Raw genomic sequence first — 12,310 nt, forward strand, 5'->3', positions numbered from 1 at the left:
GTTCTGCCGTCATCGACTCTCCCACCCCAATGCTCGTCTAGATCCCGGCCTGTCACCTTCACAGCAGCCTCTACCTTCCCAAGGCGTCCCAGGTTCCCACCTGGATAAGCAGCTTCACGTAGAGCAACGGATGGCTAAGCGCTGTCACACCCGCGCCCAGCGCCACGAAAAGCGCCTCGGTGGTCGGGGTGTTGTCCCCAGAGCCCAGGCCCCCGGATGCACTGTCCATCCTGCGGGCAGAGGGCTGAGCCGCGGGCCGAGGGTGGCGCGGATGTGCGCGATGCGCGGGTGGCGGATCGCGAGCCCGGGCCTCGACCCCCGCCGCCGCTCCGCCACGAGCTCCCGCTCCAGCTCCAGCACCAGCCATCCCAGCTACTCCGCGGCGAGCCCAAGGCGCTACTTCCGGGTCTGAAGCCCCCATGTCTCCCGGCGGCGAGGTCACTCCCCATCACATGATGGGCAAGCGCCCCGCCCCATCGGGAATCAGTGGGCGGGGCTGGAGTATACCATTCGCAGACGCAGGGAGTACAGGGGTTTGCCACGGTGGGTAATATACGCTACTTGTGATTCACGGACCTGACTGGGACCTGGCCGTACGCTAGACTGCAGGTTGTGCATTCACGGGTCACAGATGGTCAGGCCCTGGGCTCTGACCCTGAGAGGCTGCCTCAATCCCATATGCTCCCCCGAAATCCTCAGAAAGTCCTGGGGGCGGAGTTCAGCGGCTCTGGAAGCCAGCCGCCCCCAATATGGTCAGAGGCTCTTTCAAGCCCCATCCCTGGCTTTGAGAGCTTTCACCATAGTTGTTGGCCCGCCCCTTTGCGGCCCAGATTCTAGATAGCAAGGCCTGAGAAGGATTTTGTTCGAGCAAGGCCTACGGCTATACGCTGAACTCTGTAATTTCCATCCTCCTAGAACAACAAGTCTTACCCCTTCGCCAGTTTCCTCCCCACCAGACCAAATCCTGTTTGTGCTCCTCTTTTCCTGTTGAGCTTTTGTGTGCGTCCCTTAGAGACCATGGCTATCATGTTTGCTTGCCCTTGAAGTACCCGGGTATCTCTGTCACTGTGGTGTTAGGTGCCATCCATTCATATTCTTAGCAACCCTTTGTACAATAGAACAAAACACTGCCTGGTCCTGAGTCCATCCTCAATTGCTGTTGTGTTTGAGCCCATTGTTGCAGACACTGTGTCAATCTATCTCATTGAGGGTCTTCCTCTTTTTCTTACCTTCTACCAAACCTGACGTCCTGCAGGGACTGGTACTTCTTGACAACAATGTCCAAATTGTGTGAGGAAAAGTTTCTGAGGACAGTTCTGTGTTTCTTCCAGGACAGATTTGTTCTCTAACCAACCACGGTATATGTAACTCAAATACATCAATTCTCTTTCAGTTTTCCTTACTCATTGTTCAGCTTTTGAAAGAATATGAGATGACTGAAAATACCATGGCTTGCTTCAGGCGAACCTCAGTCCTTAAAGTGGTATCTTTGCTCTTTAACACTTTAAAGAGGGTTTTTTTTTTTTAAACCTTTTACTGTGAATTAAGTGAAAGTTTACAGATCATCAGTCCCACATTTAACATTTCATGTCATAGCAGTGATTGTACTCCTTCCATGTACCGACAGTTAACAGTATTTACCTATATTCCAGGGGTGGGGAACGTCCAGACCAGGGGTATGTTGTTGTTGTTAAGTGCCGTAGTTAGTTCCAACTCATAGCGACCCTTACAGAGTTTCTGTGGAGTGGCTGGTGGGTTTGAACCTCTGGTCTTGCAATCCAATGCATTATCCTGCAGCATCACACCAGGACTCCAGGCCATATGTTATTGTTGTTGTTAAGTGCCATCGAGTCGATTCCGACCCATAGAGACCCTGTATAGGGTTTCCAAGGAGCCACTGGTGAGCTTGAACCACCGATCTTGCAGTTCAAACGACTTTGCCCACAGCACCACTCTTGAAATCATTTTGCCTGGCCCTGCCAAGGCAAGTGCAGTCCCAGCCATCATGTTATTGTTGTTGTTAAGTGCCGCTGAGTGGGTTCCGACTCATAGTGATATAAAGGAATATAAAGGGTTTCCGAGGCTGTACATCTTTGCTGGAGCAGAAAACCTCATCTTTCTCCTACAGAATGGCTGGTAGTTTCAAACTGCTGACCTTGAGGTTCGCAGTCCAACTCTAGTTTTTAAGTTGATAATTTTGCTCCATTCTCTCAAAATATCCAGAGCTGTGTCCTGCCCATTGTGGTTGGGATAATAAAATTTTCTGTGTAAAGGGAAATAAATCCAGTGTCCTAGAATCTGCAGGGACACAGTAGTTGAGACTGGTGCTTATCATCCTGTTGCCAGTGCCTTTTGAGAAATCTCATCTGCCTTTTAGCCACTTTCATTACTAGTGTAGGTTTCTCACAAGCCATCTCTGCTGACCCCTTTTCCTGCCTTGCCGCCTAGAAATCCAGCCCCTGCTGGCTACTGCTGACAACAAACACTCTTTACACTTTTCACATCCAAATCCTTTCAGTCTCCGTCTTTCTCTCCAGGGTCCTATTGTGCTCCCCTCAGGCTGACCTCCCTAACTTAGACTCATCCAGGTGTGAATCACTGCAAAACCTAACCCATTTAAGTCACTGTATTTTCTCCTTCAAATACAAGTTCCATCACAAATACCCTTCTCCCCCAAAGGTGCATCCAATGACTTTCTTTTTGCTTTGATACTGGTTTAGCTTTCTCAGCAAGAGCTTTTAAGTCAAGTGCATCCACAACCTAATCTAACATTACAACATCGTACTAACTCTCCATCCAAGAAAAGTCATGGTTTTCAGCTTCTAGCTGGGGGACTTACCCTCACTTTCCTTCTGAAACATCTTTACATAAACCTTTTTCTCCTCTGGGCTTAGTCTCCCCCTATTTTCTCCAGCTGGTCATTTTTCTTTCTGAACTTGGCTACATGTACATGATTAGACCTTTACTCTTTATCTATCTGAATTTTTTAGACTGTGGTTCCATGTAAAGCAGCCATTTTGTACTGTTGTGTATTATATTCTTATCTCTCATGGCACCGGATATAGGAACATACATATACTCAGTAAGTAGTTTTTAAATGATTGGACAGTTTCTCCAACTAGCAAAATTAAAGTAAAAAGAAATCCTAGAATAAACCCCTCAGGGACTCAGCACAAGTAAATGTAAAGATGCACTATTACTATATTTCTATAACTCAGGGATCTCAGTTAATAAAACAAAATCCTCACAATTAAAAAAGATAAAAGACAAACCACTCAAGGATACATTCCAAAAGTGAATGAGCAAAATCAGCAGTTAATGCTTACAAGAACATGAGCTCATAGAGCAATCTGAAAGAAAGTGTAAGGGAAGGGTAGGTTTCAAACAAAGGCAAAGCTAAAGAATAGAAAGTAGGAGAAAAAAATAGGAAAAGCACAGGCACATTTGAAAACCAACCAAACAGAATGTCTAGAAATGAAAAATGTATTCACTGAAAGGATTGAATGAAAGACCATCCTGCCCACATTCACTTCATTGAATCACCTGAGATATGTGGTTAGAGTTAGATCCACCTTCACCCTCACTGGGTACTGTTCCCCACTGAGAACCCATCATTGCTGTGTTGGCACACTGCACCGTGACTGCCTATTCTCCTGTCCATCTCCTCTGTTAGACTCTAAGTTCCATGAGAACCTGGGTTGTTCTACTGTTGAATTGATAGCCTGGCACCATGTTGGTTACTAGTTGTCCAGTTGATGCCAACTCATGGCAATCTCATGTGTGTCAGAACTGTGTTCCATAGGATTTTCAGTGACTGGTTTCTGGAAACTAGATTATTAGGCCTTTCTTTCGAGGTGCCTCTGGGTGAACTTGAACCATCAATCTTCCTGGTGAACAGTCATATATGTTAACTGTTTGTGCCATCCAGGGTAGGAACCCCAAAAATATTTACAATAATGCAAAAAGGTGGTTTGGAGGCAGCGTCTGAACTCCTCTGACTTCTTAAGGATGGAGGAGAATCAAACTCAGCATCAGCCTAAGGCTGTTTCCAATGAGGCAGGGATGAGAGATAGCTCCCCCCTAACCTTCCTTACCGATTCTGATCTAAGTCACCCCTCCCAAAGCACTCTATCTCTCCACTACACAGAACTCACAGATCATACTCACAATTATGGGGCTTATTAGGAAGTTAATAGGTTATAATTCAGGATCAGAAATGCTCAGGACACAGTTCTGTGATCAGGAGAGCCTTTTCTCTGCCATACCTGCAGGCAGGCCTCTCTCTGGGCTTTGGCCTGGTCTCTGCCCTGCTCAGCTATGCTACAAAGGTCTTGCAGCACTGCTGATAAATGCCCAAAGACCATTCCACAAACCCCAATCTGAAGGTGCTGGTCTCTAGCTCTGTTCATTAGCAAACCAAGCTCCCCAATTCAGTGTCTGGAGGTACCCCACTCTGCAAGCTAGGCACTCAGCTTTACTTGCTCCATGGGCTAGGAAGCCCCACCACTCTCTCTCATGCTCTGGCTCTTGATTCTACCACTCATTCCTCTGCCGCTCTTCTTGTATTACAGCTTTCTGTCCCTGGACAGAGGAGCTTAATGCAAAAGGGTCTCAGGGTCTAAAGAGCACAAGATCAAGGAGCTTCAATGTGCAGGGATCTCAAGGGTCCAAAGGACGTGCGTGAGATCTCCTTGCTCCTCTTCCTTGATAGTAATGGGATCTCCCCCTTCCTGCTTCTGAGATGGCTTGTTTTAAACCCAGCAGGATGGCAAAATAGACTAACCCCCCATTAGATTTCCAAGTTTTTACAATCACAATGAATCCTGTTAACAATCACTCACAACTGAATCATATAATCCTTTTAGTGTCTTCCCCTACATTTCTCTTACTCAGAACCATCAGGGAAAATGCATATGGGTTGTTGTTGTTGTTAAGTGCTGTTAAGTTATTCCAACCCATAACGACCCTGTACAGGGTTTCCGAGGAGTGGCTGGTGAGCTTGAACCACAAACCTTGCAGTTCAAACAGACTTTGCAGTCTAATGTATTAACCCACAGCGCCACACCAGGACTCCAGCATATGGGTAGAAGAACTAGGGGGTGGCCTTGGTGCATTGAAATATTTAATATTGCCCTTGAGCAATTTTTGATTTCCTACATTAAGGATAAACTTTCCTACTTCCAATTCATTTTAATTGCAAGCATATCCATGAAAATTTATGAGCCAGCCACTTCATGACTCCCCCACCCCCATTTTAATATCCAATTTCTATATTTCTCATCCCTATCAGCTCAAGTACTCTGAGGAGATAAGCATGTTCCTTAATGTGAAAACTCTCAGTTCCTATTGGAAAGTCTAGTCCAGAGCAATCAAACTGTAGCAATTTATACCAGGTCACAGTGTCAAACATCTCTGCCTCTTCATTTAGTCAGGTTCTGGTCGATTCAGCCCTAGCTCTCCAAGTTAGGTCAAATGTATAACAGCTGCAAGCTTGGGAATCCATACACGTCCCTGAATATTAGACCAACTGGCCCCTTCTCTCTCACTGTCTCATCCATAGTTCCTTTGGACTAAGCCACTGTCCATAAACTCAGGAGTCCACCAACTCTCTATACTTCAGACCAGTCAGCCCATCCTCTCCTCATCTCTTCCTTGCCTCTTTCTACCTAACTGCCCCTCATCAAGTGGACCCAGGTGATCAAAAGCTTGCATACCAGTCTGTCTGCTCATTGGCTCCCTTTAACTTTCAGTTATAGAAAGTTTTCTTTGATGGGCACAGATTTTTCCAATGGCAAATTGCTTATTCAAAAATTTAAAAAAATTAAAAACAGTCTTCTTTTTTTGTTTTTTTCCTGCAGGTCTTTGCTTCAAACATAAATTACTTGTTCTCTCAGTAATTCTGGGTGGGTCTGATTTTCCTGATACTGAAGGCTCTGGGTGAGGCTCAGATTTCATAAGACCTCAACTCCATATAGGCTTAAAACAAAAAGCCTGTTTCTTCTGGGCAATTCCTAACTCCACTTTTAGCAAAGGATGGGCTGAAGGTGGGCTTACACATTCTCTAGAATTATGATACTCTTACTTATTTCCATCACACTAGTAGGTATATTTTGCAAACATATTCTCTTGGGTCTCTTGAGGGGTGGATCCAGCAAGACCCTGGCCCCCTATCAGTCATCTTGTTTAACCACCCTGGCTTTTGCCACAGGCCACTCCAGAAACTTCTTTTCTATCATTTTCAGCTGTTTCAGGTACAATCAAAGTAACCATCTAAGAATCTAAAGGTTTGCTATTCACGTGCCTTCATGCTTTCTCTTACAAAATCACATGCTTCCATGAGTCTGGAACCATTGCAATGAATTCCTCTCCTGGCGCCAAGCTGTCCTGGCGCCAAATGTAAAAAAATGGCTTAGAAGCAGGCTACACCTCACCTCCTCCAACTTCACAAGTTCAGCATCCAAGAAAGGTCATTTGGTGGGAGTCATTCAGCATCCAAGAAAGGTCATTTGGTGGGAGTCACAAAGATGATAGGTAGAAGAGCCATAATAAATCATTCACTGCCCCATAAGCAATAGTAGTAATAATAAGCCAAAACTGTTTTGAAGAATATAAAGTTATTTATGGTACTGTGAGAAATTCTCAAGATGGTGCATCTTCAGGAATAAAGGGTGCATGAAATTGCTAAACCAGACATAGGTTGTTGATTCACACCCAGGGATATATAAGCAGAATGAATTGGGGGAAGGGGGAAAGAAACCTGCTCTAGGACCAAGAACTTTAAATAAGAATCCAGTCACTAAGATCATGGGCACCGTTCAGCTAGATTGTGGAACTGGAGGAGGGGCTTTTTCGAAACAGGGGAATAAAACTGTTTGCAGGCTGGCCATGTAGTGCATTTGCCCAGGTCTACCAGGTTGGGCGCCCAATTTTGCAAAATCGAATAAAGAATACCTCACTCTCTCTAAAATGAGTACAAATTGGATTTCTTGATACAACAACGTTTTTTGGTATCAGCAACGTTTCTCACAGTACTGACATTTTACAGGAATTGAAACTTTAGGAAGAACAATATGCCCAACAGTAGACTCAAGTAAACAATAGAAAACAAATAATTAAAACTCTTGTAGGCCTTGAGAATTACAAGTAAATTCAGTCCCAGGCATCCTGTTGGGGAACTAATGTTACAATGAAAAGGGAATACAACATAGTGTAAGTACCCACTAAGGCAACTAAGTTGACATCACATTCACTAAGGTCAGAAGGATGATGTCAAGGTCAGCATGAGAGCTTGGACCTCAGCTGGGCAGAGGAGAGGCACACTAGGTGTGAGGAGACTTTTCTCTGATGTAAAGAAGATGGGCTTGTCCAGATGTAGGCCCCCTGTATAGTAGGTCTAATGAGAACTGTCTGGCTGCTGCCTCTCCTCACCTATTTGCTAGGGTGGTAGTGAGGTTGGGGGTGGGTGGGTAGGGATCACTGGTCTTCCTTCTCGCCTAGATCCCTGGGGTCCCGTGTTCTGCTATCAACTCCACCCACAGGTCAAGTTACAAGAGATCAACTTTAAGTACTGACCCCAATTCTGCTTGCCTCTTTTTTCCACCCAACCCCTCCCCGCCCCCCACTTGCAGACTCAAGACAAACATATAAATAAACAAAAAGCATAGGATGCTACTGAGCAGTTAATCATAGTTAAATGTAACCAACTGTCCTGTATTCAGAGTCTGTGGATGGCATAAGTGGTTTTAAGTGCTTGGCTACTAGTTGAAAAAGGAGCCCTAGAAGCCCTAGTAATGGATTATGAACTAGGCTGCTAACTACAAGGTCAGCAGTTCGAATCTACCAGTCACTCCTTGGGAGAAAGATGGGGCTTTCTGATCCTGTCAAGATTTACAGCTTTGGAAACCCTATATAGGGTCACTATGAGTTGGAATCGGTTAGGTGGCACACAACCACCACCACTTGTTGAAAGGTTGGTGGTTTGAACCTGCCCAGTGACACCTCAGAGGACATGCCTGGAGATCTGCTTCCAAAAAGCCACTATCTCAAAAATCCTGTGGAAAAGTTATACTCTGAATATGTGGGGTCACCATGAATCAAAATCTACTCCCCAACAAGTAACAACAATGGCTTGTATTCAGAGACATCTCTGCTATGTATCATAAGACAAACCTGCTCGGCTGTTACTAGCTTTACAAGTATAACTCCTTTTATTATTATAGTAGGAGGTCTGGGCTGTGATGATTACCTTCATTCCACAGATAAGGAAATGAAGACCCAAAAGCTTTAGAAACTTGCTTAGGGCCACATAGCTAGTAAGAAGTAGAGCCAGGATTCAGATCATGATCTGCCTGAATCTGAAGGCCCACACGCTAAGATAGAAAATGGAGAGAAGCTTGTGGAGCTATGACTCTAGGCTTCCAGGCACTGCTACTGCCCAAATCAGTCACTTCACAGATGCTGCTGCCACAAAGACCTTCTGAATGCTTGGTCTGCCCCAGCACACACCTGGCAACCCACATGTACTAATGACACACAACACAGAGGCCATGAGTAACAGAGCCTGACGCCAGGGTCCCCCATGTGCTCCTGGTCCATTTTTTTTCTTTTTAAAAATTTTTATTGTGAACTGAGTGAAGAACAGTTCATCAGTTTTACATTCAACAAATCATACACTTTATTCCATCTTAATAATTATAATCCCCTCAATAAAACATCAATCGTCCCACTTTCTCCCTGTGTTTTTTGTTTCCATTCCTCCTCCTTTCCCAACCCTTCTGAACTTTGTCCTTGAGTAAATGCTGCCTTATTCATCTTGACTGGTCAACCATTCTATGATGTGTGTACCTCACTAGTGTTGCTGTTCCCACCCCCATATACCTATCTATGCTTGGTTGAAAATTAAACCATGGGGTATATTCAGTTCCAGAGCTGGAGTAATCAAGGGCCACAGTCTTGGGGTTCCACCCATCTGTATCTGACCAATACATCTGATCTTTTTTTATGATTTTCTTTCATATTTTCCTCCACTCTATCCAGGACCTTCTAATGTGATTCTATTCAGAGCAGTTGGTTGTGGTAGTTGGGCACCATCTAGTTCTTCTGGTCTCAGGGTCCTGGTGACTGATGTCTAACTTGGTCCATTAGTCCAGGGGACTGATTGTATCCAGGTGTCTTCAATTTTCATCACTCTTCTTTCTTCCAGACACGGAAAGACCAATAGTTACACCTCAGAAAGCTGCTCATGAATTTTAAGATCATAGCCACTACTAGATGTAGGCTGTAGACCATTGTCTTTGTGGATGATGTTATGCCAATTTACTATATCGTCCCCCCTAAGATTATGATCCTGAGCCCCTAGACTCACCAACTCATTTCCTCAAGGTGTTTGGTAATGTTTAAGAAACTTTTGTAACTTTGTCCTCTATGTGCCTCACCACATTCATAGATATGTAAGCAGCAAACGTAATACCCATGTGCGATACCCTCTGTCAAATTTTCATATGTATTTTTGGGTACACCTCTACTCACCCTGTCACACCCATTCAGCCTATGTAACATAGCTCTCTGTGTATCTATACAGAGATCACTGTTATTGCAGGATTGTGTACGTAACAGTATTTATCTCTGGTCCCTTTAATCTTTCACTCCTTCCTGTGTCTTCCTCTGCCTTTATCAGACTTCTGTCAGCCTCCCTCTTGTATATTGCCTTCCCCTTCCCCCAAGTTATGAGTTGGAATTGACTTGATGGTAGTGAGTTCTAGAACTGGAAGATGAGCAATATGAGTACTGTACTCAGGTTGTTATTGTTGTTGGTAAGCGCCGTCTAGTCAGTTAGTTCCATAGCGACTCTGTATAGGGTTTCTGAGGAGCGGCTGGTGAGCTTGAACCATCAACCTTGCTGTTCAAACCAACTATGCAGTCTAGCTCATTAACTGCAGTTGTACGGCACTTAAAATGCACAGTGGCCGCAACAATGGACTCAAACATATCAGCCAATGGGAGGAGTTGCTGGGCTGGTCAGTGTTTTGTTGCTTTGTATATGGGGTCACCAGGAGCCCTAGACGCTTCTTGTTGTACATGACTTTTCCTATGTGGAACACCATGTTAATTTCCGGGGACACAGAGCCCAATAAACCAAAGTCATGTCTCTCTGAGTCTTGTAAGAACTGAGATCACAGGCAAGATTCAAGAGTGCTGTTTGTCATAAGTTCCCAAGTTTCTAGTTCAGGTGCTGGTTTCTAAAAGGAAAGAAGGAAGGAAGAACCCTAGTGGAGAGAGAGGAAGGAATGGTACCACTCTTTGATGAAGGAAGTGGGCTTCGGTGTGGCTGGTTACATGCAGTTCTCCCTGGGGAATTACAAGGGGGCTTCAAAAAGTTCATAGAAGACTGGACTTTGTATGTGGATAATGGACTTTTCACAAGAACAGTTTTAAACTCTCCTCATACATAAAAAAGAAACTTAGTAACAAGGAAGGCATGTCAATGGCAGAATCATAGACAGCAGGAAGGGTAGTTGGAACATCCTTAGGTGGGTTGCTGGAGAATGGTACTGTGAGTTTACCTGACAAAATCTTCTTAAAACCCACCAAATGATAGGGTGGCACCATGAAAATAGGCTGTGTAGGACCATAACACCAGGATTGGTTAGTTTTGCCATCCTGCTAAGTTTAAAAGGAGCCATCCCAGAAGCAGGGAAAGATAATTTTAGGAATATCAAGATAAAAGAGGCACAAGCAGAGTGTGAGATCCTTACCTGGAAAAGCAGCCGCCGCCAAGGAGGTAGCAGTGGCAGTGGCACGAAGAGATAGAGCTACTGTGGGCTTCCTAGACGATGGACTGAGTCAAGCTAGGTGTTTGTGGTTAGGAGGCTGGCTTGCAGGATGCACACTTTGGCCATTTACAGACTGCATGAATCCCTGCCTTGACTGAGCAAAGACCTAGGGAGCTCATCGCTGAAAGGCCGAAGATAAGAGTGAGGCATGCCTGCAGTGTGGCAGAGAAGAGGTGTTCCTGGCTGAAGATCTGCTGCATCCTGAGCTACTTCTGAGCCTGAACCGTACCCTGTTAACTTCCTTAATAAATCCCGTAACTGTGAATTGACTGAGTTCTGTGTAGCCACTACAATGGATAGTGGAACCTAGATGAGAAGCAGAGAATGTCATGGGAAGGATAATTATAAAGAACAGGATAAAGAAGGTTGAAGGTTGGCGACATGTCTGACCTCCGATGCATAGGAACCAGCCTTACTTAGACTGATTGTGAGTTTGATTCCCCATCCCCCCATTTTTTCAGGGAGAAGGGGCGCCATTGAGCAGGGCAAACGTCTGTGCAGGAACAATTTGTTTTCTTTCCTGACAGCTCTTAGGAAACCTGTCTGTTTTCTCCACACTGCTTCTATTTCCCCAGGAGCTGCTGCTGGTGATTTATCAGCTTGGGCCTCAAGAAAAGGCCTCAGCTGTTTGGGGATAAAATGAGCCCGGCTCTGTGTGGGGGTTCTGCATGCTGGCTATGTGCTTACACTCTGGGTGCCTCCTACAAAGGCCTGACCCCATTCCTGGGCTCTGGTCTTGTCTTTCTGCCTCCCTGCCTAGACCCCCCCACCCTGGCTCTGCCAGATCCTCCCCTAGAAACCCAATCCTTCCCTCTGCCCCTCTTCCTGGCCCCCAGGGACATATCTCATGCCTGCCTTCACTCTCAAGGTTATTTCAACCCTAGTGATACTTCACAGACGCCACTCCTCACTCTTCCCTGGCTCCCAGGATGCCTCCCTAGGCCCCCAGCTGGTATCTGCCTCGGGTGACCTTGAGTCTTTCCTGAATAGTAGGGTGAGTGCCCGGGCCTGGTGTAAGCCTCGCCCAACCTCTGAAAAGGCCAACTTTGAAACTAGATAGTTCACACGCTGAGGAAGAAAGAGTCGTTTATGTTCCTCACTGACGTCCTCCCTACCACCCACGTCAGGACCGACACACATTTTCTGTCTTGTCTTTCGTCCATCTTTGTGGCACCCCAGATCCAAGCTGCAACCTAGAAAGTTGGCCCTTGGCTAGCACGTGATGAGGAAGCTTGATTTTGCCTGTATTCCTCATAGAGTTAAGGAGCTCTGGTAGTGTAGTGGTTGCAAGCCAGGCTGCTTACCTCAAGGTCAGCAGTTCAAAACCACCAGCCTCTCCTCAGGAGAATGATGAGGCTTTCTGCTCCTGTAAAGATTTACAGCCTCGGAAACCCTGTAAAAGGTCGTTATGAGTTGGAAACACCACCTCACAGAGTCCAGTAGTTTAATATATCCCTTGAACTGAAACATCCAGAACA

At 45.4% G+C, this 12,310-nt stretch overlaps 1 protein-coding gene across 2 annotated transcripts in view; it reads right to left on the reverse strand.

Annotated features, from left to right (window-relative positions):
* The window catches only part of MTCH1 (mitochondrial carrier 1), a 20,779-nt gene extending 20,343 nt beyond the window's left edge, over nucleotides 1-436 (reverse strand). The window contains exon 1 of one of the 2 annotated variants that reach the window (XM_006860418.1): nucleotides 101-436. In XM_006860418.1, coding sequence (XP_006860480.1) covers nucleotides 101-421 — 321 coding nt within the window. In that variant the 5' untranslated portion in view covers nucleotides 422-436. The remainder of the gene's footprint in view (nucleotides 1-100) is intronic. The other variant, XM_006860417.1, reaches the window with a different exon arrangement.
* Between the last annotated feature and the right edge of the window lie 11,874 nt (nucleotides 437-12,310).

The sequence above is a fragment of the Chrysochloris asiatica genome, unplaced genomic scaffold (genome assembly GCF_000296735.1).
Source record: "Chrysochloris asiatica unplaced genomic scaffold, ChrAsi1.0 scaffold00038, whole genome shotgun sequence".
Lineage (NCBI taxonomy): Eukaryota > Metazoa > Chordata > Mammalia > Afrosoricida > Chrysochloridae > Chrysochloris > Chrysochloris asiatica.